General features: G+C 43.9%; 1 protein-coding gene across 6 annotated transcripts; it reads left to right on the top strand.

The window, feature by feature from the left end:
* Positions 1–1619: 1619 nt before the first annotated feature.
* On the top strand, positions 1620–25320 carry kat6b (K(lysine) acetyltransferase 6B). 6 transcript variants are annotated; one of them, XM_085416570.1, is made up of 17 exons: positions 1620–1857; positions 4146–5008; positions 9049–9157; positions 11043–11158; positions 11378–11459; positions 11961–12090; positions 13533–14494; positions 15613–15734; positions 17011–17132; positions 17263–17404; positions 17536–17697; positions 18083–18176; positions 19710–19941; positions 20211–20370; positions 20795–21064; positions 21867–22158; positions 22293–25320. In XM_085416570.1, the coding sequence occupies exons 2-17, from the start codon at positions 4391–4393 to the stop codon at positions 25100–25102; spliced, it is 6423 nt and encodes a 2140-aa protein (XP_085272696.1). In that variant the 5' UTR covers positions 1620–1857; positions 4146–4390; the 3' UTR covers positions 25103–25320. The 6 variants fall into 6 exon arrangements, with proteins under 6 accessions (XP_085272696.1, XP_085272701.1, XP_085272698.1 ...); XM_085416575.1 differs by having other exon boundaries at positions 13533–13588; XM_085416572.1 differs by lacking the exon at positions 1620–1857 and adding an exon at positions 3234–3507.
* Positions 25321–25543: the final 223 nt, after the last annotated feature.

Raw genomic sequence — 25543 nt, forward strand, 5'->3', positions numbered from 1 at the left:
TTGCTTTATGAAAGCAAAAGGCAAGAAAGCAGACATGGAAAACTGTACATCTGATTTACATTTTTACGATTCTGTGCTGTGTGTTTGCTGCTCCATTTCTGCTTACCAGTCTACAAGATTTACAGGTTTGAGTTAAACACACTGTGAGCTTTGAAGCAGGGAGAAGAATGTCTTAATTTTGTGACATTTTCCTACTTTTTTTTTTTTTTTAATTGAGCATCATTTTAATTGCAGGCAAAAGAGTAACTGGGGCCCTGGCCAGTGTTTTGCCCCGCAGATGGGCAGCAGTGTTTGTGAACACCAGTGCGGCAGTTGGCAGGGATTGAGGAGGAGGTGGCGGGGTGTGTGTCTGTGTGTGTGTGTGTGTGTGTGGTGGTGGTGGGGGAGGGATGGGCAGATTGCAATGGCACATGCTCCAATTCAAATTATCCCTGGACCCATGCAGCAGTGGAGGACCTGCTGGGGCCCAGGGTGGCATTCATTATAACCAGACACAGGCAGGTTTTGGTCAGCGCCTCCATCGTGACGCGAGTCCCGAAAGCATCAAATCTGGACTCTTTGCGGTTTTACGACTGCACCTAAAAGGAAATGTGCATTTTTATTTGCGCACGTTTTGCCACAAATTATCATTAAGGAGATGCAAGCAAATGTCAAGGACTGCACGGGGAGGAAGATGGTGAGTGATCTGCAGGTCAACAGAAAACATCAAGGTCATGGAGGTAATGAGGAGAGCGTGTCTGATGAAGATGCAGCATAATGGCAAAAATGACAAGACAAGTGTTAAATGAATGCAAATCAAATTACACATCAAATGTGGCTCTTCTCCCCCACCACCACCACCACCTCCTTGGTTAAAGTCTTTTTAAAGGCTTCTTGTACAGTACTGTATGTGTTCATAATCTGATGGGAAGTTACCAATTATCTCTCCCTAATTACACCCGTATTACTGCTTGAAAAATGAGCTTTCTGGCATTTCTAATGCTGCTAAAGAGTTGGTGAATGAGAGAGGCGAGCGCAAATCTAAAAAAAAAAACAAAAAACTGAAAATTTAATGATCTACATTATTGCTTACAACTATTGCTCTTCCTTGGGCTTGGTGAAGTTAATTAACAGATTAGGATGGGGGGGGGGGGGTAGTGTGTGATATCCCTTGCGGCGCTGGATAGTATTGGCCAATGCAAGAAATGTGTAATATGTATATATGTATATTTAGAATAATGATAATAAAAAAAAAGTCTGGATTTATGTGTTTGTGTTGAAATGAGCCACATCAGAGCGCATCAACTGGAAGTTTTAAATGCCCACGAGGTGCTGGCGTTAATGGGGCTGTTACGACATCAAAATGTCACGTAGCAAGCCGTGGCTAATCCACACACACACACACACACACACACACACACACACACACACACACACACACACACACACACACACACACACACAAACAAAACAAAAAAAACATGGAAGTGTAAAAATGTTCCTCTTGGCTCATCGCTGGACGTGTTGATGGTGAGGTGGTGGTGGTGAGAGGGGAGGGGGAAAAAAAGTGAAATTGACAATATCATTGTAGGAGCGCACTAAAGGGGCGACGGTCCGCTCCACTACACTGAAGTAGGGATGTCTACAGTGGAAGAAGAAGAAGGGGGAGGGTACCACTTTGTCACAGGCTGCTATGTAGATTAACCTTTCAATTAGTTGTTATCAGGTCCTCTCCATGTCTCGGCGCAAGCTTTTCAGCCTTCGTTTCAGGACATCAAATCCCGCAAAATCGCTCGGATATGTCGCGTCGCATTTTATCCTTCGACGTTTTCCCCGATAATGAAGAGGACTATCCGAGGGGGGGAAAAACTTGAAGAGGTAAAACTACCAGCAAATATTTACGGTAGCCTGTGCCCTCTCTCTCTCCCTCTCTCCCTCACGCTCTCCCTCTCTCGCTCCCTCTTTCTTTTCTTTTTTTTTACCTCTTTCCTACTAGTTATATGTTCATCCTTGCATGAAACTTGCCGTTAATTTGTTGTGCCTTCTCGCCCACGGCGGCGTCTGATTAGAGATCGGTTCTGTGCAGCCTATAACATCTTAACAGTGGTGGTGGTGAGTGTGTAAGGGGGGGTGGAGAAAGAAAAATACTGCGAAAAATCAAAAAGGAGGCTTGTGTATCATTTCTAATATATATATGTGTATAGCTTAGGTGTGAAATGTGAGGTGAAGCTGAGAGATGGGGAGCACTACTTGAAGCGAAAGAACTAGCGATACATAATTGAGAAGCGGTGATGAAGGAGCCACTCTCCCGGCAGCCGTGTTAACTTGTATTCCCTACTGAACATCTTTACTCCCCCCCTCACATCCCTCTCTCCCGCCTCCAGGGCTCACTATTTGTCCTCATTGGAGATATTTGATAGTTAATGGTGATAAAGAGGTCATGCCATCGTTGCACGGCGCAACACGGGACGTTAATATAATTTTGCTGGCGGATGTGGAGCGAGCGCAAAACCTACTTTTTTTTAACGTAACGCGTAACGGAATATATATTTATCTTCCCCCCTCTCAATTTAATAGTTTAAATGTTAAATATCGGGAGAATTACGGCTCCTCTCGGGGAAATTATAAAAAAGGGGAGGAAGATAAAGAGAGAAGGAGGCAGGGACGGAGGAGGGGAGAAGGCGATAGCATGCATTTATGCCTGCAGGAGTCTTGCATATGCTACCTGGAATTATTTAAAAATAAATAAATAAATAAATAGAGATATGTGTGCCACTTTAAACCAGTAGTGAGGGCCTTTGCAGGTTTTATGCAAACAAATGATAGATTTAACAAACAGCCAATTAAAGTCTAAAACGATCCAAATCACTTTCAAGTGTAACCAACTGTTTCAAGGAGGGAATCGGAGTAAAGGTGGGCCGGTGTTAAACGCTTTGTAAATGAGGTTAAATATTCGTCTCATTTAATTGCAACTTACTATTTAATGCCTGATATAGTGTATTTATAACTTAATAATAACCCTTCGCTACGTATGGAGCCGCAAGTTCAGATGTAACGCGTGCTGGAGGTGAATGATATCAATTCGTCACTGTAGGCACCTTAAGAGGCGGGTCAATTGAGTGAAGTGACAGATCATACAGCCAGTGCCGTGCCTCTTAGAGTGAGCTCATACATAAAGATTGACATGTGCTTTATCAAACCAGAAATCGGATCTTGTCTTTACAGCCAATATTGAAGTTGCTAGGGAGGGCACATTAGTGTAGGTAAGCTTTAATGAGACTCCATTGGATTGTAATCAGCGTCATGTCGGATTCATGTAAACTACAACATTGTAACAAAATGGCGACTGTTTAGGTGACATCAGTAATGCTGGCAACGCTGTCATTTATCTGCTCAACTCGGCGGAGCGCAAACTCTTCGGTGTGTTAACGTAGTTTTTTTTGTCTTACCACCGCTTTCTTCCGTCGTCAAACGGCTCGGTGGCGACTGCGGACGTGCCCCGAAGCGCCTGTCAGCAGCTGTCAGGAAGTGAGCATTGATTATTACGTGTGTCATTAAAGCTCGCGCTGATCAGTTTCGTCGCCGCGGACGTGGAGCTGTCAAAAAAAGTCTCGTGCGGACAACTAACGGTTAAACTTTTACGTATGATTACCTCTTTTTGACTGTAATATGTGTGTTTTTAGCCAGTTTGTGTGTGATATTTACGTGCAGCAGAAATAAATGTTAACTCCTAAGGTTGCCTCTGTTTTTTTCCAAATGCGAAAGGGACTCTGAAACCGAAAATGTGTTTCTTTCGAGGTGACTGTGTACACTTTCCCAGAAGTCGGTAGAAGTTTCTAGCTGCCTGTCATAGTGTGAAAACTTACTACTTTTAGAAGAAGGGAAAAAAAGAGTCTCTTTTGAAATGGACATCTGGTTTGGTGTGTGGATTAAAGTGTCAGACTATGGATTAAGTCACTCTGATTTCTTTAGCAGCCATGACAGCGCCTGCATCTGTTTTTATCCATCTGTTTCTCATGTTTTAGCACATCTTAAAAAGTCCTGCATTCCTCTGGCTTAGCTTTCATACCCGATGTGCCATCAGATAGTTTACAGAATGTGAATAAGGAGAAATAAAAGGTGATCTGACTATTTGTTGTTTTTTCTTTTTTCTGTTTTTCTTTTAGATTTAATCTGGAATTTTAATAAACTCAGCTCCTGGTCAGCTGGTGACTACCATTGTGGAATTTACTAGTGCCAACTTTTGTTGAAGTTCAATGTGAGATACCCAGGATTGAGAAGAAATAGTGAGCGGATGCGGTTGTGGAACATAACTTCTTGATCTTACTAAGGATGTGGATGTACCCAGTTTTCAGCAGCAGAAAGGGGGAATCTTTATGGATCTCATTTTTGTGAGGCTAATTGTTCAACCATGGTAAAACTTGCAAACCCTCTTTACACTGAGTGGATTCTTGAAGCAATACAGAAAATCAAAAGGCAAAAGCAGAGGCCCTCAGAGGAGAGAATTTGCCATGCGGTGGCAACGTCACATGGACTGGACAAGAAGACCGTCCTTGAGCAGTTGGAATTAAGTGTTCACGATGGCTCTATCCTCAAGGTTACAAATAAAGGAAGCGCCTCCTACAAGGACCCAGGACATCCCGGAAGAGTTGGATCAATCTTGCCTGCAAATGCACCTGTGCCATCAAAGGAATCTATATGGAATTCGAGCGATCTGCGCCATATTGATTGGAATAAAATGCTTAGGAGGGCCATCGAAGGCCTGGATGATACCCATGGCTCCTCGCTAAAGAACATCGAGAGGTATCTGAGGAACCAGGATGACCTCTCAGACATTGTTGATAACCCCGCTTTCCGGCAGAGGTTGCGGCTGGCTGCTAAGCGAGCAGTTAACACTGGCAGGTTGTCAAAAAATGGTCCGAGGTATAAGCTCAGCCATGGAAGCGTAGAGGGAAGGAGCTCCAGGTGTCCAAGTGCTTCCACCTTGGTCCTGTCATCTGTGACACTCCTCCCCCACGAGCGAGACCAGGTACACACTCCTCGGCCTCTGCATTGTTACTCCTTCTTGATCTTACTTCAGTCGTGTTGATTCATGTGTCATTCTGAGCTTTTCTTTGCCTAATGCTGCTGTTAACCCAAAAGGAGACATTCCTAAAAGTAGAAACATATTCCTGCTGTTGTTGATGTCTTATTGTTTTTGATCTTCTTGTCAAGCTCTGACATGTGCCACAGCTTTTTTTGGGTTCTTCAGCAGTGGCATTTATTTGAAACCTTCAGCAGTTGGGAAGGTTGAAAGTTCAGGCCACTTAAGAGTAGGACTTTTATGATTGTTGTCTTAATCTTTGGGACTTAAAGCTGGGCAGGTCTGAAACAACGCCATCTAGAGTGCGTCCCTTTGGGATTGTGTTGCTGTTGGTCTCCATAATAAGAGAGCTTGGATAATCAGAAAGTCATGCTGACTGTGTGGTAGGCAGTCTGCTGTAGGCTTCCCACAGGTTATGTAACTCTAGCCTAATGACCTTAAAGGATGTGGCTGGCGTTCTTGTGAGTTGGTGAACAAAATTATGATAGATTATTGGTAATTTGCACGTGAATGAGCATGTGTTGAGAAAGTAAGACTGAATATTCTCCCGACTGCATGCAGCTGTTATGAACTTGGTGCAAACTGAGATGCCCCAGAGAGGAAATAACACCATATAAACAAACTTTCGACATCCACAGGGTGGTTTATAGTTTGCAGAGATTGTGTCTTTGTTACTGGTGTTTAACAATAACACACGCTGCTGACAAATGTCTGCAAGATGACAGCACTTTTGTTCTTGCTTTGCAATTTTAAGACACTGTCAAAGAGTGGGAAGAGTGCTTGATGGAAAATGGTTTTCACTGCGTGACCTAAAGTGCAGTGTGTAGTCATCTAGTTAGTGTGTTGTCAAGGCTTTTTGCATATCATGTGTTGAGGCTTATCAAGATGAAATGCGGTCTAGTTTATGCACAAGTTATGCAGCTGAAGTAGCAAGCAGCATCAGGCTATAGAGATGTCACTCTGCTCTTCACCAGTTTCACAGTGAATAATCAGGAAGCGACACCTTGATACTGCAGCCACAACTGTGACTGTGTCTGTGGTGAGGCCAAAAGTGAAACTGAGAAGTGTTTAGAGACACAGTGTCCTGCAGTGGTTCTCATAGCTGAGGAAGGCCTGCTGTTTTCCATTTGGAACATTTCAACCTATTGCTCGCGGCCTGATGACATCACCTCGCCGGGTCCAGGTTTGCTGTTCACTTCAAAGGATGAGACAGCTCTGCCTGCTCAGTAGTTGAGTGTGTGTGCTGAGAATAAGAGATACTTTGAGGTAAAAAAGAGCAGTCTTGGTTTAGAGTTTATTAGATTCTGAAGAGACTCTGGCAGGAACAAAGGCAAGGAATGAGAGTTTTTTTCCTGCTGTGTTATGCAACCACTTGAGCTCTCTCTCTCTTTCTCTCTACCAGCACTGTTCTAATAGGACCCCACCCCCTCACTCAGGACAGCCTGCTCTTTTGAAGCAGCATAATTTCCTGTAATGTACTTAATTTAGAATCCCCAAGTAAATCATCAGCATCTCTTCAGCTGCGTTTCTTTCTTTCTTTCTTTATTTTGCATTTTTCTCTTGTACAGATTTCAAATTGCTATTGGTTTTTAATCACCAGACACAAGAATATTCCTAATGGAAATTAATCCAGCCTTCATAGCTGAGTCAGTGGAGACTGTGTTATGGAGCCTTATTAAGACTTATTATTTTAAACAACTTCACATCACTGTGCTTGGAGCATTTCATCAGCGGCGTACACAGGTTGCACATTAGCACTGTCATTATCAGTCTTTATCGCTTTAGCGGAAATCGTATTTATAGTTGTCTGTTAACATATAATGAAAGTGTCACACAGTGCACTTCGTGTACCTAAACAACAAGGCATAACCCAAAGTATTCCTAACACCAAGGCTCTGTTCTCAAATCCTGTTGTCTGCATCTGTTAGCAGTGATAATACAGACTTCGTTGATCGGTGATCAAGGACGACTGCTAATGTTTTTCCCCTTTTGTCTGCTTGAAGCAAGTCTCAATTCAACTTTGATGAAGCCTTAGCTGGCAGATTTTGCACAGTCGAGTTAACAAAACACAGGGCTTTAAAAGCAACAACATTTTGGAAATGACAGAAAATTAAGCAAAACGTCCACAACAAGTTCTAAAAATTCAGCTTTTGCCTTTACACCAGAGATATTCATTATAACATTTTGTTCTTATAGGTGACCTGTAATGGTAATTTCAGCTCTATATTTTAATTCTTGGACTGTACTACAGTAGCTTTGCGTTGTTTATGCGTTGATAATAATCTTTATTTATATTATATCGACTCTAATAAGCCATTTTCTATCTGTCTTTTGCCCCCTTCACACCAGCTTTTTTCTGATTGGTTGCCCGTCAGTAGCAGAAGGTTTGAACAGCATATAAGGTTATCCACCCTCTGTGACTCTGCTCCTGATTGTTTGTTGATCTTATTGTTATTTTGTCCCTTTTGCGTACAAAAATCATTGAGATCATTATGTGCATTTGGACTGTGAAGGCAATGTTGTCTGCCCTTCTTGAACTTGCTGCCTTTTGTCTGGGTGAGATGTGTTTTATTGTGAGTTATCATCACATATATCAAAAATCACCAGTTACCTCCGAGCCACAGTGTTAAATCATACAGATGTAGAGTCATCACAAAGCTCATCACATAGATTTTTTTGTGGTTTTATGTCCATAATCACAGCTGTGTGAGCAGCAGTCTGCTTCTAATGCCAGCCCGCTTTCAAATATTGACCTGGCAGGTTGGAAAATAGAGTAATCATTGATGTGGCAGTAAACTGCTTCCCCTCGCCGTAGCAAGTAATTGATACAGCCAGGAACAATGACCAGATTGCCATTGCATCCTTGCTTCACTTTCCCTCTGGGGTTCATTTGGAGTGGAGTGACGGGTTGAAGGGATGCTGCTGTTTTTGTGTTTTGTTGACGAATGGAAAAGGAAAAACAACACCTCCCCCGATTCAAATGAGGGTCAGAGGGAGGTCAGTGCCAGCAGAAATTTGAAAGATGCAAATTGGGTTATGGTCAGGATGATGATCTGCGTCATAGAAACCAGGAACTAATTATGGCCATCCCTAGAGGGCCCTCCAAGGCTCCAGTCAATTGGTGAGGCCTTAGTGTGTAAACTGATGATGAGGTGGGTTATTTACGGTCACACCCTGCGAGTGTTATTTTCCGTTAAGAACTTCCTCTCGAGCTGAGAAGGAAACCGCAGTTTGTTTGTTGCTTCTGTAAGAGGCTTTTATGTATGATCTCACATTTAAAGGGAGACTTGTGAAAGCCATACTGCAGCCATCTCAGTTAAGTCTGGTCTTGATTTCAGCCTAAGATTCATTAGACTTTGACTGGCTTTGTATGAAGTAATGACACAAAGTCTTCCCAGCTCTCGCGCTCTCTCTGAAGTCGGCCTCTCTTCATTCTGAGTGATCAATGGGGAAATCCTCTTAAACCTTGAGCTCATATTTTACTTCTTCTGAACTTAACCGTAAGCCCTTAAATGAGCGTTTGTTCTGAGACTTGCAACATTTACTGTGGATCATGGCAGTAACAATGAGAGCATGTTTTATTATTGAGGTAATTTGATTACATGCTGGTTAATCCTTTCAGACTGGAGTGCAAGCTTTAAGAATTGGATTAAGCCCTTAAACTATGATTACTAAGATCACTTACCCATTCAGATGTAATGGATAAAAGAGGTGGATCTCAGATGCAGCATATCTCTGAGGATAAGATTCATTTATTATTCATTTCTAGTCTGTGAGAACTCCACTCTTTTATTTTTTTCCCATTCTCTAAGCTGCTTCTTCCCGCTGATATTTTCATGGGAGTTTCATTGAATCCGCACTTTTCATGTTAACCAGCAATACATGAATAGTTATCTCAAAATCTGGATCAAAGATTTCAGCGCTGCACACACAGTCTGTCATTCTGTCCCTTAATCAGTTTGTCTTTGCTTGTGTTCCCACACCAGCTCCGGGTCGACCCCATCCCAATATGCAGTTTCTGTCTCGGAACGAAAGAGTCAAATCGGGACAAGCGGCCAGAAGAGCTGCTGTCCTGTGCAGACTGTGGGAGCAGTGGTAAGTCACCTTGTGTAACGCTTCACTTTACTGCATGTTCCCACGAGCCATAACATACTGTAAACAAGACTAAACTGCTGGTATGTTAGCTCAGAAGCAACAGTGTCAGCGTATATGTGGACATAGGTCAGAAATGTGGTTAAAATCTCTGCACTGGCGTATAACATGATGTCATATTTATGCTATATGTATGAAATGTTGTGTTTGAAATGTTGTGCAAACTAAGCTAGATTTCTATCATCAGTCAAACATTTTGCACATTTAATGGTGTTAAAATTCACAGTTTAGTATGTGCCTGTGTTTTCGTATCACGACTCAGTAGTGCTCGATGTTTTCAAAAACATGTTCTTGCATTATTTTGGCATATTATCAGTATCCCAACAAAAACATAAACATCTTCTTTTCAGTAACGCTCCTTTGTGATACATTAACTTGTTTATTTCTCAAGTATAATAAATCCTACTTGACCTAAATTTACCATTTAAAGGCAGCGGTGTCAGTTTTGGCTGCAGAATAGTGCAGAATTACCACTTTCTGTCTGTGTGTGTGAGTGACTCTTTCTCCTTCTTTCTTGTCAACACTGAATACACAGCTAATCCTATTTGAATAAACTTTATTACCTGGGTGTTTGCGCTCACAGTGAGCTTTTACATTGTGGCAGGTTGATTGACCCATAGCGTGCGAGCAGGTTCTGGCCGTGGAGGAAGGCCAATTAAAATGTGTAAAGCAAGTTAACACATTGTACAAGATCAATAAAAAAAGACACACACACACTGTGTACTCAGCTTTAAAGGGCTAACCCTCCTACCATGTTGTACCTGATACACAGAACAACTGTTGAGCAGTCAAAACCTAATGGGTAGAAGTCACGCTCCAAGAGTGTGAATATATAGACATAAATAGATTATTCGGGGGTAGAGTGGGGCATTAAGCAGACACATTGCCTGATATAAACTAATTACATCAGCAGTATTAAAGAAATGCCAACAAATTTCTGTCATCTCACAGTGTTCAGTATATATTCAAGTCATCCAACCTTGGCGGTAGCAGTTTTCTGCATCGGTTAGGCAGATTTCATATTCTTTCACCATATTTTTCTCTTCCCTTTAAGGGATTTATTGGAAGAACAATCTGCAAATTGAGTGGCTGGAGGGATCCAAATTACTTGCAAGCCTCAGAAGGGCAGATGCTCCAAGTGACCATTACAATCTGAAATCACCCAAGTCATTTTCGCTTACTTCAAATTATTTTATAGAGCCACTCCAGTTATAGCAGATCAAAGATCAACCTTTCCCCGCTGCAGATTGTTGGCATTTCCTTTAGTGTTCTTTTGTTCCAGACAAAACTGCTAACCCCCCATAAAATTACCTCTGCCTAGGAGTCATTTATGTTTGAACAATTATTTTAAATGCCGTAAGGAATTGTTCTCCTGGTGACATTTTTATAGCTCAAATTTGACTAAGTAGCGTCGAGGTGGTTTTCATTAACCACTCGTAGTGTACACAAATTGTGCTCTCACTGTAAAACAGCTGTTTTACAACCATGAGAGGGAGCCGGGTGAGAGAAGAGGCAAGCTTTTACATGACTTTCATGGATCAGCTTCCATTAGAATGAGTGCTGCTACTGTTTCTGCCTCATTAAGATCAAATTATCTGTAATTAGTGGCTCAGATGTTTGATCATACTGTTTTTAGACACAACTTGTGCCAGGAGGAAAAGTGTTGTGGACATACAGGCACAGGCCCAGCATTGTTTTTTAGTGATGTAATATGTTAATGTTTAACCTGACTGTGTTGACAAATGAAAAACCTTGTCTCTGGCTCGGTGACAGCGCCAGCGGTGGTAAAATGTCCTGTGCTAATATGCATTTTTTATTGCTCCTAAAGGACATCCATCATGTCTGAAGTTTTCCACTGAATTAACCTCAAATGTGAAGAGATTACGGTGGCAGTGTATTGAATGCAAAACCTGCAGCTCCTGTCGAATACAGGGGAAAAACGCTGTGAGTATTACACATGCATCTTAACACACACCATTTTCAGTGTTGTTGGCTTGAAGGTAGATCCCATTTTGTGCATCCCTGAGGATTTGTTGAGATTTGTAAAGCCTCTCTTGTGCACAATTGGGCTTATTTTTCAAAAAAAGAAAGACTTTAAATGACGGGGGTGTTACATGTATGCAACTGGGACATCCTTTACACATGCCTGCTGTTCCCTTTCAGGATGAGATGCTGTTCTGCGATTCATGTGATCGGGGCTTTCACATGGAATGCTGCGATCCGCCGCTTTCAAGAATGCCAAAAGGTGAGGTGTTTATACTGTCTGGCTTCTCTGTTTTCCCCCCTCTGCTGTCAATTCAAAGCCTTTTCTTCACAGAAGGCCGTTTGGGGCTGTCACTCAGCACACAGAGAAGCAGCGGTGGCTTATTAGGAGCTTTGCATGCATATCAAATTATTCCAGCTTCCCTGGGGAGATTTGCTATCTCTGGATTACAGTACTGACCCTACATTGAGGCTTGTAATGATGGTGCACGTACTGTAGTAGGATATTTGGCAGGCAATTCATACGAGTCACATAGCTGAGCTCAACAAGCTGACGCAAAGTCTATTTTTCCAAACGGAGAACTGACCCAATGTTTTTCTTATGGATTTTCGCTTTGTGCTGAGTAATTGATTGTCATTGTGAGCTGGTGGGAATCTCGCCAGCTCTTCCTATTAAAGGAAATGTTTCAAATGAATGTACTGTATGTCCTCTGAATTGATGAACCCACCCAAACGGTACTCTCTCTGTTTGGACACCCTCCAGGAACCTGGATCTGCCAAGTCTGCAGGCCGAAGGAGAACGGGAAGAAACTGCTGCACAAGAAAGCCGATCAGATCAAACGTCGATATGCAAAGCCAATCGGAAGGCCCAGAAATAAGCTCAAACAAAGAATGTAAGTGTGCTGTAATCTAACTAACAGCAGTTACATTATACTCAAGGTTAATTGTTTGGTGTAATAATAGTGCATCTGCTGGTAAGATCTCAATACATGGCAACATTTCTGTAGAGAAGTCAAATTGCCATTTTTATAGTAAACGATCCATGGTCCTTTGCAAACATTCATGCATTACAGTTTATAGCTTGACTCTGGTTTAAGTTCCTGACCTGATTAACTATAAATTTAAACATAAGCTATAATACATTTAGCCTCCACAGAGAATAAGAACACCCAAAAATGGAAAACAAATACAGATCACTTCTATGCATTACATAGAATTAATATTGGTAAATTCACGTGTAAACAGCACTTAAGTGTTGTTATTGGATAAAGGAGATCCGTAGACTTTATATATATATATATATATAGCCTTTATAAAAGATGGTCGTTGCTACCAAGTCTTGTTTTTCTAATAGCCAGCGGGAGGAGACTCATCTACTCAAAAATGACCTTTCTGCACCCTTGTTCTGTGACCTCTGGAACCACTTTCCAAATGAATTTGTGGTTTCTGTCATACTAAGTACAACATAGTTGAAGTTATTTTTGTAAATAATGCTCGTGATTAGTGTCAAAAAGGAGAACAAACCTGAGTATGCTTTAAGGTAGGGCTACCTTAGAACTGATGGCTCACTTCCCCTATGAGCGTCTGCTCACAGTGATGGCTGACATGTGTGTGGCTACTTCCATCTTTTTAAACAGTCTATAGCTGGACGGTGTGTTCGCTCTGGGCTGTAGCAAGCCCCTTAAAACTACAGAAGGTTTAGTATTTTCACTCTCTTGTGTATTCAGGCAAGATGTGCAGATGTATTTTATATCTTGATTTGAAAATATATCTTGATATAAAAATGTTTAAAAAAGTGAATGTAAGATGATTTGTGCAGCCCCTCTATCATTACAATATTTCTATTTAAATGCTATTTTCAGTCAGTAGCAGTGCTAATAATAGTTTGAATGCCCTTTATTGATGCCGCGTGGGGGCATTTCTGCTGTATGTTACAGCAACAACAGTAACAGTTAAATTATATAGATGGTTATACAGGTTATAATTATATAAACAGACATTTTTATGTGTGAAAATGAATAGATGTCCACAACTTACATCATGCTGTGAGCATTTTATTCATCCTGTGCCTGGGAATATGAGCTCCTGGTGTCAGGGTAGAGAAAACAAAAATTATTGTGTCTAACTAAGAATCTCGCAGATAACTCTGAACAGGAAATATGAAGCAAGACTTTAGGCTTTGTATAAATATTACTGTTAACGACATTACATTTCTGAGAATGATTTGTGCCGCAAAACGTTAATGACATAATTACACGTCTGAGTTGATGTTTTTGGTTACATTCATGTGTCAGCAGTGAGATCTACATTTACTTTGCTGTTCTTGTCCCGGCAGGTCTGTAACCAGTGGTGACGGCTCCATGGTAGCACTGGGAGGAAGGGGGTCACCTGGTAGGGGTCAAAAGATTACCGTCTGTTCCACACCTTCATCTGGTCATGCTGCATCTGTGAAGGACGCCCGAGACAGATTTGCTGTTGCAGACCCTTGTTGTGCGGTCGACGCCACCCAATTCACCACTTCCACTCCCTCCACCACTCCCCTCCTCACGCCCACCTCCACCCCAGCTACACTCACTGTTAACAAGAAAATTAAAGGGCTTATCGATGGGCTTTCGAAATTCTTTACTCCTTCCCCCGTGGGCCGTCACATGCGAGCTGTAGCCATAGAGTCGCCCGCCAAACAGTTAAGCTCTAGAGAAAAGGGTCCACCCAAACTGTCCAAGCCACCAGAGCTGTTTGCCTTTGCTGCTGATGCCTCTCAAAAGATAACCCCCTCATCCTCTGCACTTCCTCCTGCTTCCACATTGCCCGGACTTAGCCCCCCCTCGCAGGTGTCCAGCAGCTCCACTTCTGCTAACTCTCCCCAGAGCTCTTCCAGCCAGTCTAGTGTTCCTTCCCTGAGTAGTCTCTGCAATAGCAGCCAACTTAAGGGACTTTTTGACGGACTCTCTCACATTTTTACTACTCAGGGACAGTCACGGAAAAAGCGACTACCTTCCTATGCGCCACCTAAGCCCCTGCCCCATAAGCAGTACTCCCCCCATACGTCCAAAACGGGGCCCCAGCGCCTTGGAAAGAGCGAGTTTAATAAAAATAGGTTAGACTCCACAACTGCTGGGCCAGGCCGACCCAGAGGACACCCGTTTAAGATGGTCAGTCATTTCAAACGTAACCCTTTCTTTAAAAAGCGCAGGACACTAGGCAGGCTGAGGTATAAAGGGAGCCCTCAGAAGGGAGCCCTCTCACCAGGAAAGGGAGACTTGACTGACGGAAGAATTAAGCCTGAGAATAATCATGGTAAGCAAGGCTCGAAATTCCAACCAAGACCTGCGTCTCCACACCTCTAAGCTTCTTCTTTATTTTTTACTTTCATTTTTTAAAAGCTTGACACTCGCAGTTATTTTTTTCCAGACTAGAGCTTATCTTTTCTTTGAGAAGGCACCCTCAGCACTCTAACAGACTACTAATCTTCCTCCTAATTTAAATTCTTTTAGTTTATTAACACAATTTCGTTGCGTTTTGACTTGACTGCGGAGTATACGTGGCTTCCATCCTCTCGCCCGTTGGCTTTTGTCATAGTGCATGGCCCACTAACTCCCTCATGTTGCTCCTTGCTCTGTCTTCGACCGTCTGCAGTAGTGCGCCCATTGTGATCACTACCTAGTAGAGACTGTAGTCCCATCGCCCTCTTCCTCATCCCACCCTCACTCTTGAAATCACTGTCTCCTCTCAACCTCACTTCCAGCGGTCATTACGAACCAGTGATTCACCCACCCAAGCTGACTCAGAGCTGACATGATGATTATGGCCTAAGTGCAGTAACCCTTACATTTCACTGTCTTCAGGAGTGAAGTCACAGCTTAAAAAAAAAAAGAAAGACCTGTAGGGGGAAAAAAACCAAACGGATGTATGTTTCAAGAAGTTCTAAACAATATCCCGCACAAACACTCGTTACTCCTCCAGCACATTTCCATAAATATGTTAATGATGCATCACTTCCACTTGTAATGGGTTTTTGTTTTGGTGGTTAAGTCATGGTGTTGATGTCTTTCATAAAATTACTGCCTGCTTTCCAGCATCAGTTGCTTTTCATGTCGACACTCGCTCCCTTCACTGCATCTGCTTCTTAATTCATGGGAAACTGTCTTGGTGGATGACTAAGCACATGAAAGCGGTTACGCAATTAGTGATTTAGTTTCACTTCATTACATTAGGGATTTTCATATAAACATGCAAAGATGATACATTATGAAATTCCTCTGAGACACAGCCTCAAACAGGCTCAGCAGCAGTGCTCACAGTATAAGCACATTTGCATAGAATGCATTTATGAGATTATTCCACGGCTGCTTCAAACGGGGCGCTGTTGATGTGCCGCCTGATGTGTTGATGTCGTGCTATTGTTCCTCTAACAGGCCACAACGGGGAGCTGCACGTGAAGCAGGAGACCCAGGCAGACTTTGCGGCCATGTCCAGAGACCACGTCACAGAGGAGGACATCGAGACCTTCACACGAATCCAGGAACTCGCTGCTCAGGTAGGAAAACGCTATAAATCTTTTGCTCATTTTACGTGCTTGCAAGAAAACTGAAAGGAGAACCAAAGTGGGATTATATACACAAAGAAGGTCTTTCAGTGATAATATGTCATGTCAGTTTTATTCAGCTCTCTTGAGTATATTGTAATATAAAAGGAGCCAACTTCTAATCCAATTGTGTTCATTGCCTAATTGGTAAACTCTTGCCAATAAAAAAGCTAAATACAAGCCAAGAATACATGAAACAATAACCCATGTAAAAGAAAGTCTTCTTTTTGACTTTTTTGTGTCATTTTGCACTTCTTGGAGGTGAACATTTGTCAGCATTTTTAGACTAACACTTCAGACATACAAGCCTAGAGACCCTCCGGAAAAGTGTATTTCCTGACCGGTTTGGGAGTTATTAATTAAGGTTGCTGGCAGTGTCCATATGAAATCGGTTGCAAAGAGGGTGCTGCACCAAAGGCTCCTTGCATGTTTTGGTTGCTAGCAGGTTGCCCATAGTTTGCATGGAAGAAAGTGACTTGTCTACCCTTCACTTTCCGAGCTGTAAGGAAACTTGTGCAATGCTAACTGGAGAACGTTCACCCTAAAAACTGCACCTTTTGAAATGTGTTGGCTGTAACAGTAAAACACCACTGTCCGGTCTGTAGGCCCGTGCAGCAGGGCATAACTGAGCAGGCTAACAAAACATTCGTATAGGTTAAATTCTCCGCCTTCTTCAGACTGTTTATCTTTGACTGAGGGTACAATTTGGCCTCAGTCAAACTGTTTGTCTTTCCACAGAACATTTTGTTTTTCTAAGACCCTGAAGCATGACTCTGGAGTTTCACTCTTAATTTAAACAGATAGATATACTATACGTCTGGAATGCATGGGTCTTAATAAGCAAAAAAGCTTATTTCACTAATACTTACGAATTTAAAAGGTACTAACTTTGGTTAAAAAGATCAAGGGCTCAAATATAACATAGTTTGTTTATAGACTCAGAAAACCATATAGACATCAGAGAATATGCAGAAATGCTGAGTAAAAATAGTCATTTGAAAGAAAAAAAAAGAAACGGAAACCACTGGCTCAATCGGTAACTGGGGTGTCAGCATGGTAAAGCTTATCTTATTTGTGCGACTGATTTTGGGCAGATGTATCTTTCATTTCTCACGAGAACCATGAACCACAATCTCGTCTCGACAGAGTTCTTGACACGAGGAACTGTAATGCTGAATTATCTGGGTCACTATATTTATCAGTGTGTCTTTGTTAAATCTTTTTACAGAGAACCGGATCTCGTTCATCACTGATGAACACAGACTCCGTTCGATGCCCCGCTGTCATTGAATTTGGGAAGTATGAGATCCAGACCTGGTACTCATCACCTTACCCACCTGAATATTCAAGGTAAGTAATATTTTTTGCACCAGATAATGCCAATTTCTTTTGTTGCTGGTGCCGAGTTTATTTCAGTGTCCTGTTATAAAGCCTCTCATGCTGAAGTACAAACCTCAGCTCTCGTTTTTGTCTTCACCAGATTACAAAAGCTTTATATATGCGAGTTCTGTCTGAAGTACATGAGAAGCAAAAACATCCTCCAGAGACACACAAAGAAGTGTGGCTGGTTCCACCCGCCAGCCAATGAAATCTACAGAAAGGACAACCTCTCCGTATTTGAGGTCAGCTTCCCTTTACAGCAATAAAGCAATAACTGTATGCTGCATGAGATCCCACTGAATGGGCTCTGGGAGGGTGGGGGAATGGGAACTGTTTGAACAGTGTCCTCTTGCTCTTTTTATTCCGTGTTTAGGTTGATGGAAATGTCAGCAAACTATTCTGCCAAAACCTCTGCCTGTTAGCCAAGCTTTTCCTGGATCACAAGACCTTGTATTATGATGTGGAGCCTTTCCTCTTCTACATACTTACAAAGAATGATGAGAAAGGCTGTCATCTTGTGGGCTATTTCTCCAAGGTAAGAATTACGGAGTGATTTCATGGGAAATGAAGGAATACCGCACATCATTTGTGAATGCTGATACTGAGACCTCACAGTAGTTTGTCTATTTAGTGATGTGGATTTTCTTCCTCACAGTGGTTCAAATGTGGGGAAATTTTCTGCTTTCTCAGTTTTATATGACCGTAAATTGATCATCTTGGAATATCTAATGTTATAAAAATTCAAATGTCAGTTGCAGCCGTAATTCTCACACGGCGATACTTTTTAGTGAAACATCTCGGTTTGTGTATTTGATGTGCATGTGCATGTGCACAGCTTTAGACAAGGACAATGGCAGGTGCAGTAAATTGCCAGCTTCAGCAGAGCTCTGACATACTTGATCTGTTTCTCCTTCCCCCAGGAAAAGCTTTGCCAGCAGAAGTACAATGTCTCCTGCATAATGATCATGCCTCAGTACCAAAGGCAAGGATTTGGAAGGTTCCTTATTGATTTCAGTAAGTTCCTTAATGCCTTTTTAGACCACCACACTTGGTTTTTATTATTGGTCTTTACAAACAGTTTCAGATTAAAGGCAGAGTTTTGTAGCTTATGGCAAGGTGCTGTTATTTTGTTAAGGCTTTTCAAGGGTGTCTAATCAAGAGCATTCATGTACAGTGCTTAGGCAATCACAGAAGATTAGGAGTGGGAAACATAACATTCTGGCTGCAGTATTAATTTGATGGCCAGTAGTTTTCACCTAAGCATTGCCTGAAGAGCCCCCCCCCCCCCCCCCCCCCACACACACACACACACACACACACACACACACACACCAAATTCTCTCTCCTTGACTTCTGATGAGCCGTGGATGCTGGTTTTTTGTTTTAAGTCTAGTAAATGCAACACATACAATATTTAAAGCCCACAGTCCACTTATGAAAACAGTTGCTGCCTTGAGTGGATTTTTGTGTTTAGGCAGGCATTTTTTTGTCATTATAGGCATTTTATTATTTTTCAAGGGTTGTCTCCGTGCCGACCGTGGAAGACAAGGAAAAAAAGGAGCGAGTGCAGGGGTGGGCAGGCGGTAATGGAGCATTTGATTTCCTGTTCACTTTGGGAACCATTGAGACAGAGATGCGAGAGGATCTGTGATATTGAGAGTGTGCTGATAACAAAGACAGGGATTAAGGGAGATTGAACACAGCTGAGTTCTGAGCTCTTTGAAGGCTTTATTGGAAAATGTAGCTTTGGAGCTGGAAGTTGTTTAGATTAAGATTTTCTGTTATATTGGATTGTATTAGAGGAACACTTTGTCTCAGGTAGCTCTCACAGCAGAGCATTAGTGTGTGTAAAGCGTTCTCTTTCAAATCATACTTCACAGGTCTCAGAGTAGCGCTTTTGTTTTGCTTTATTAATGATAATATACTTGTGAAATGACACAAAATGAAAAACGACTTTTTCAATTAACTTATTGGAATATTCATCTCTAAGTGTATTTATCACAAGCTGCTGTACTTAGCTTTAGTAATGAATATTGTCATGATTACTGGAATATTATGTGTTCCCTGTTTTGTGATTAGGTTAGCTTGTTTGGTTCTCAGTAGTGGGTGCACATTAAAAGGCATTAATTAATTTCATGCCGCTCATAATGGATGACCCTTGACAGGGCTGCTATAAAACTAATTACACACAGATCCATATTAGTATTTTTTCCTTGTGCGTTATCTCTCCTAAGTGCAGTCTCCTGTGAGCAATGACATCCAGCTGCTTCTCTGTTTCGCTCTGTCGCTTTGTTTCCTCTTTCAACCTCCTTTGTTGCCCTTGCTGGCATGTGTCATACCTTCTGACGGAGGTTGAAGGAGTGGAAAGCTTCTCTCCCTTTTGCACTATTTGAAGGTGAATCCCAACTAGGGTTTGGCGTCACATCTTTACATGAATACAGAGGGAAGGGGGGAGGCGCAGGGATTGGATTACAATCCGAAATAACCCAGCCGCTGCCTGCAGCTCGACTAAAGCATTTTGTTTTTGTTTGAATCGTGTCTTTTTAGGTTACCTTCTCACCAGGCAAGAAGGACAAGCTGGATCCCCAGAGAAGCCGCTGTCAGATCTGGGTCGCTTATCCTACCTGGCATATTGGAAAAGTGTCATACTGGAGCACCTTTATAAGCACCCAGATAAACACATCAGTGTTAAAGGAATAAGCAGGGCCACTGGGATGTGTCCACATGACATCGCCGCTACTCTCCAGCAGCTTGGCATGATTGACAGACAGGATGGCAGGTCAGTTTCAGAGCCACAGTCTCCTTCAACTTGCGCTGCCGCTGCTGCTTCTGCTGTCTGACTTATCCAGGCCAGCGGGTATTTTTAACAGCATATCCATTAATGCCGCCGAATATTGACAGAAGTAAGTCAGGTTAAGCACCCCCAAGGACACGAAGCACCTGCTGCACCAATGAGCGCTACTTTAACGCTCGTATTTAACCACACTTCACCCTCTGTTACCTTTTGTTATGGATGTAGAGTAATGTGCTTTCCTCTTCGCGAAATAGGATCGTGCTGATCAGAAGGGAACGACTGATTCAGCGACACATGGAGAAGCTCAGGGCGAACCCACGTCAGATCGAGGTGGATCCAGACGCCCTGCGTTGGACACCTTCCACCACTCTGAACGCTGTCCTGTCTGAGGAGGAGAGGGAAGCAGAGATGGATGTAGGTTCCTTTGTTCAAGAAACACTAGTTATTTGTTTCTGCTTGCCTGCAATGCTGTTAGTAAATGTTTGTTTGATTAGCTTGGGAGTTCAAATAGAGGCCATTAATGGGAAAGGCATTCTCACTGTCAGCAGGCATCTAATGTTGTGCAAAATTGCTCTAAATCAGTTCACTGCATAATTGATAGTACTGAATATTCCATGAAATGCAATCTTTCCACGGTCGCTTAACAGGAACGTTTCCTTCATGACGGGCAGACATCCAATCATGACGCTGCTCTTATTATCAGGAGAAACCTGCAGTGATTCATTTGTCATGATGTTAATTCCAATCTCTTGCTTTCCCATTAGCGTCGTTGCTCAGATGTTGGATCCGTGCGTGCGCCTTTCCCAGAGATAATGCATCTTGTCTTTTTAATTACCAGGCTGAGCGGCTGAAGGAGCAGGCCAGTTGCTGGGAGAAGGAGGAGAGAGAGGGCTACATGATGACTCACAGTAGTAGGCAACCTCTCACGAAGGTCCACTGTAAGGTTCCCTACAGGACCTACGAACGAAGGCCCGCACCGCCCTGGACCAGGCGCATCCAGCTGACTGAGGAAGTGAGCGATGAGGAAGCTGACGACGATGACGACGACTCAGATGGCTCACCACCCATCTTGACAAAAGCCCATGCAATGCTTGCAGCCAAGAGAAAGGTGACTGTCAGTGTTTGTGTGTGCCACTGTGGAGTTTGCTTCTAGGACAAAGTGGGATTGAGTGTATGTCTAGATGTTTTCCTTCATTAAAGAGCATGTTGTGGTTGAGATGGAAAGGTTTGATAAATATTCATGAATTCAGTGTAGGGTTCAGTGGCTTCCTCCTGTCATCTCGAGCCTCCCTGTGTGCCTGCAGCTGTAGATAATAGATTGTGTTTTCACTGCTGGTGTCGAGACTGTGCAGGCTAAACCTTGTACTATTGTCAGTGGTCATGGTTAATTTACTGCCCTCCACTGTGCTCCTCACATCTGTTCCGTCTATATGGCACTGCCCCCTTGTGCTGGAGATAATATTACAACTGGCTGCATGATGTCAGGGGAGACCTTTTCAACTAAAACACTATGGAAACCAGAAAAGAATGACAGTGGTTGATGGGGTTTATTTGGTGCATTAGTTACTGTATTCATTTCGCATTTTTCTTATGAAGGATTTCGGAGGGAAGAGCGGTTACAGTCTGAGGCAGTCGGTGGGAAACAACTGGAGAATGTAAAATATAGACTGTGGTTTCTGCTTACTCTGCCTTTCTCATTTGTGGGTTTCCACACCAGCCTGCATTGCTCAAACATTTAGTCTTGAGCTGTGGTTTTAACATTTTGCATTTAGCACAGAATCCTGTATGGGTTTAAAAGCTGTACCATCATGGAGGTCATCCACTACTGCCCCACTTTCCAGCATTAACAAAAACCAATCTGCTTTGATTGAGGTTTGTTTTCATTGGTTCTTCTCATGTTTGTATTTCAGAGAACCCTGGTTCTGAAGAAGAGAGGGCGTAAAAGAAAGCGGATAAACAGCAGCGTAACGACAGAAACCATCTCAGAGACGACAGAGGTGCTGAACGAGCCATTCGACAACTCGGAGGATGAGCGTCCCATGCCCCTTCTGGAGCGCACTTTTAGAGTCGGTGAGATGGATGAAGAAGATGAGGAGGAGGCACACAAGGACAAGACACCAGCTGCACCGATAAAACGACGAAGAGGTCGCCCAAGGCTGGAGAAAAATGTGCAAAAAGACAATCTCGAACACTGGAATGAAGGTACTTGAGCTATGACTGCTGTTTACAAAAAACCAAAAAAACAACTAAACTTTATATTTCTTATGTTATTTCTCTACACTTCTATGCCTATGTCATGGCAAACCAGTAAAGTGTTGCATTGTTTTGATCTGTAGGAGCTGATCTTCTCTCTAAGAGACCCAGCAAACCCCGTCCAGTGAAACGGAAGAAAGGCTGGCCCAAAGGAGTGAAACGTGGACCTCCTAAATGGAAGCTAAAGAACGAAAGAAAGATGGGCTTTAAGCTGAACCTCTACACACCCCCTGAAACTCCAATGGAGGCAGAGCAGCACCACATTCATACTGAGGAAGCAAAGGATGGGCCGCACCAGGATGGCGTCCATGTCGATGAGGGCAGCAAGGCAGGCAGAGGCTCGGCAAGTCCCAATATAATGCTGGACAGGTTCCCCTCTGAGCCCCCAAGTCCTGCTGACCATGGCTCCCACAAGTCGAGCTCTCCAGAAGCATCACCGGTAGCTTCTCTGGTGTGCTCCCCAGCTGCCTCTCCTGGCGCAGTGTCCCCAAGGCAAGTTGATGCAGCTGATTCACCAGAACCACCTGAAGATGACCAGCAGGAGGTCCAACATGAGCAGAAATCCCCAGCCAAAGATGTAGTGCACAGCACAGAGGGTGCTGTATCGCTAGAGAATGAGAATGAGGAAAATGAGGAGGGCGAGCAAAGAGCCCAAATAGAGGATCAGGATGCAGATGATGAAGATGACCGCCACAGCAAGACAGCAGGGCCAGAGAATAATACAGAAGACCTGGAAGAGAGTTCAAAAGACTTACCCAAATGCATGCCAACTTTTTTAGATGCAAAAGAAGACAATGACTCTGAGTTGAGTCAGCAGGTTTCTACAGTACTCTGTAGTGAAGCGGAACCAGCTACTGCTACAGAAAGCATCCAGGATAGTGCGCCGGCAGAACCATCAGAAGCAACACCGGCACCTGAAGCGGCAGCAGTCACTTCAAAAGCAGCTGTAGACTCTGATAATCCTGCAGACTCTGAGTCAGAGGAAGAGAGTTTGCATAGTCCTTGTCCAGAACACCACCTGCCTCTTCCGCCTGCAGAGAGGCCAATACTCAATCCCATGCTGAGGGAGGATCCCCCAGTCTGCACAGAGATTGACTCAGAGACAGCCCAAGCTGTTCAGTCCCTGACGCAGGAGACCGAGCGGGAGAATGTTTTCCAGGACTGCGTGGAGAGCCAGGAGCCCTGCAGGAACCTGCAAACGTATGCCCATGTGAGCCAGAGCCCCCAGATCACCTCGCTGGACGACTGTCCTCAGTCAGATCACAGCAGCCCCCTTTCCTCTGCGCACTCCCATCCCAGCCAATCAGTACGCTCAGTTAACAGCCCAGCTGTCTCCATCCTGGACAGTGGCTACACGCAGATCAGCCCTGACCACAGTGCCATCTCAGTGCCGTCGCTCCATAATATGGAGACAAGTCCCATGATGGATGTACCGTCGGTGTCGGATCACTCGCAGCAGGTGGTGGACAGTGGCTTCAGCGATCTGGGCAGCATTGAGAGTACGACAGAGAACTACGAGAACCCCAGCAGCTACGACTCCACCATGGGCCAGAACAGCTGCTCATACGGCAGCATCCCCCCTAGCGGCCTGCCCCAGAGCAGCTGCGCCGTGAGCCAACAAATGGCTGCCGTTAACCCCGGCAGCTGCGGGATGATCCAGCAGAACAGCCTGAGCTCACCGCCGCACTGCAACGTCAAGTCACCGCAGGGCTGCGTCGTGGTTGAGAGGCCTCCGAGCAACAGCCAGCACAACCAGCACAGTCAACACAGCCAGCGCAGCCAACACAATCAACACACCTCCCACAGCAGGCACGGCCCACACAATCAGCACACCCAACACAATCAGCACGGTCCACACAATCAGCTTACCCAGCACACTCAACACAATCCCCACAACCAGCATAGCCACCACCACAATCATCACCTGCAGCACAATCAGCTCAGCCAGCACAATCCGCATGCTCAGCATAGCCTTCACAATCAGCACGGTCAGCACAGCCAGCAGCAGTCTATGACTCAGTGCGCCATACCCACCAATTTCGCCACCACCATGCAGCTGGCAGACATCCCTGAATCTGACAACCGAAACTTTACCCTCTATGAGAGGATCAACCACCAGGGGGAGTATGGCAGCGGGCACTATTCTCAGTCCTCTGGCCTTAGTCTCGCCAAATTGCAACAATTTACCAACACATTCATAGAGCACCCTCACTCGCTGCCTTTCAACCACTCGGCCTCACACCCCATCACATCATACGCCAACACCCCCTCATTATCATCGCAGCACTCTAGCCTGGTATCCTTGTCCCAGACGCCACATCGAGTCCCCAACCCACAGGTGCAGGCCACCGTGACCCCGTCCCCGAATCTCAGCTCACCGCCACCCATGATGCTACAGCGCAACATGGGCATCCCGCACTCGCAGCGGATCCAGCCTCAGATGGCCTCCAAAAATCACATCTCTGCACGCTCCAAGTCGGCCTCGCTGTCGCACCACCAGCAGCAGATGTACCCCCGGCCGCCACAGGCTGTCGCCATGCAGGCGCCATCCAGGACGCTGACCGCCATGCCACGCATGAACATGAGCATGAACATCATGCCGGCACCAGCCTACAACGTCAACTCCATGAACATGCCCTCCCTCAACGCCATGAACGGCTACAGCATGAGCCAGCCCATGATGAACAGTGGCTACCATGGCAACCATGCCTATATGAACCAGTCACCCCAGTACTCTATGCAGATGGGCATGATGGGAACACAGCCATACCCCCAGCAGCCCATGCAGGCTCCACCACATGGCAACATGGTGTACACTCCAGCTGGGCACCATGGCTACATGGACACAGGCATATCCAAGCAGTCCCTGAAAGGGCCTTTCATCAGGCGGTAACTGTCCGCAGGACTGAGCTGCTTCTCCTCGTGTGCATTTTGCTGTTAAAAGATGCACTGATTTGGCCTTTTCCCTTTTTTCTTTATTTCTTTTTGTGTGTGTGTGTGTGTGTGTGTGTGTGTGTGTGTGTGTGTGTGTGTGTGTGTATGTCTTCATTTTTCCTTTTTTTTTTTTTTTTTTTTCTTCTTGTTGTTATTGTTAATGACTTATTAGAAAAACCAGCAGAAGCAGCAGCACTTGGAAAGAATGCAAAAAATTTCATCAGTGAGTAAACTTTGAAGTTAATGTTTGAAAAGTATTTTTTGTTCCTCCAGATGGGAAGCCTTACATCATTATGATGAAAATCTATTTAATTAGTGTTAGTGTCTCTGATGTGTCTTTAGACCAGGCGGGTTCAGAGCTCACAGGTAGAGATTTCATCAGTGGTCTTGTGTAGCAGCC

The sequence above is a fragment of the Rhamphochromis longiceps genome, linkage group LG8 (assembly GCF_057381845.1).
Source record: "Rhamphochromis longiceps isolate RC_006_pf linkage group LG8, R_longiceps_female_GT1.1, whole genome shotgun sequence".
In the NCBI taxonomy this organism is placed as follows: domain Eukaryota; kingdom Metazoa; phylum Chordata; class Actinopteri; order Cichliformes; family Cichlidae; genus Rhamphochromis; species Rhamphochromis longiceps.

Coding starts and splice junctions, on each gene's coding strand:
- kat6b (XM_085416570.1), top strand. CDS start 4,391: ATGGTAAAACTTGCAAACCCTCTTTACACTGAGTGGATTCTTGAAGCA. Junction 21,065..21,866: donor TGCTTGCAGCCAAGAGAAAG/GTGACTGTCAGT, acceptor TTTGTATTTCAG/AGAACCCTGGTTCTGAAGAA. Junction 22,159..22,292: donor TCTCGAACACTGGAATGAAG/GTACTTGAGCTA, acceptor TTTGATCTGTAG/GAGCTGATCTTCTCTCTAAG.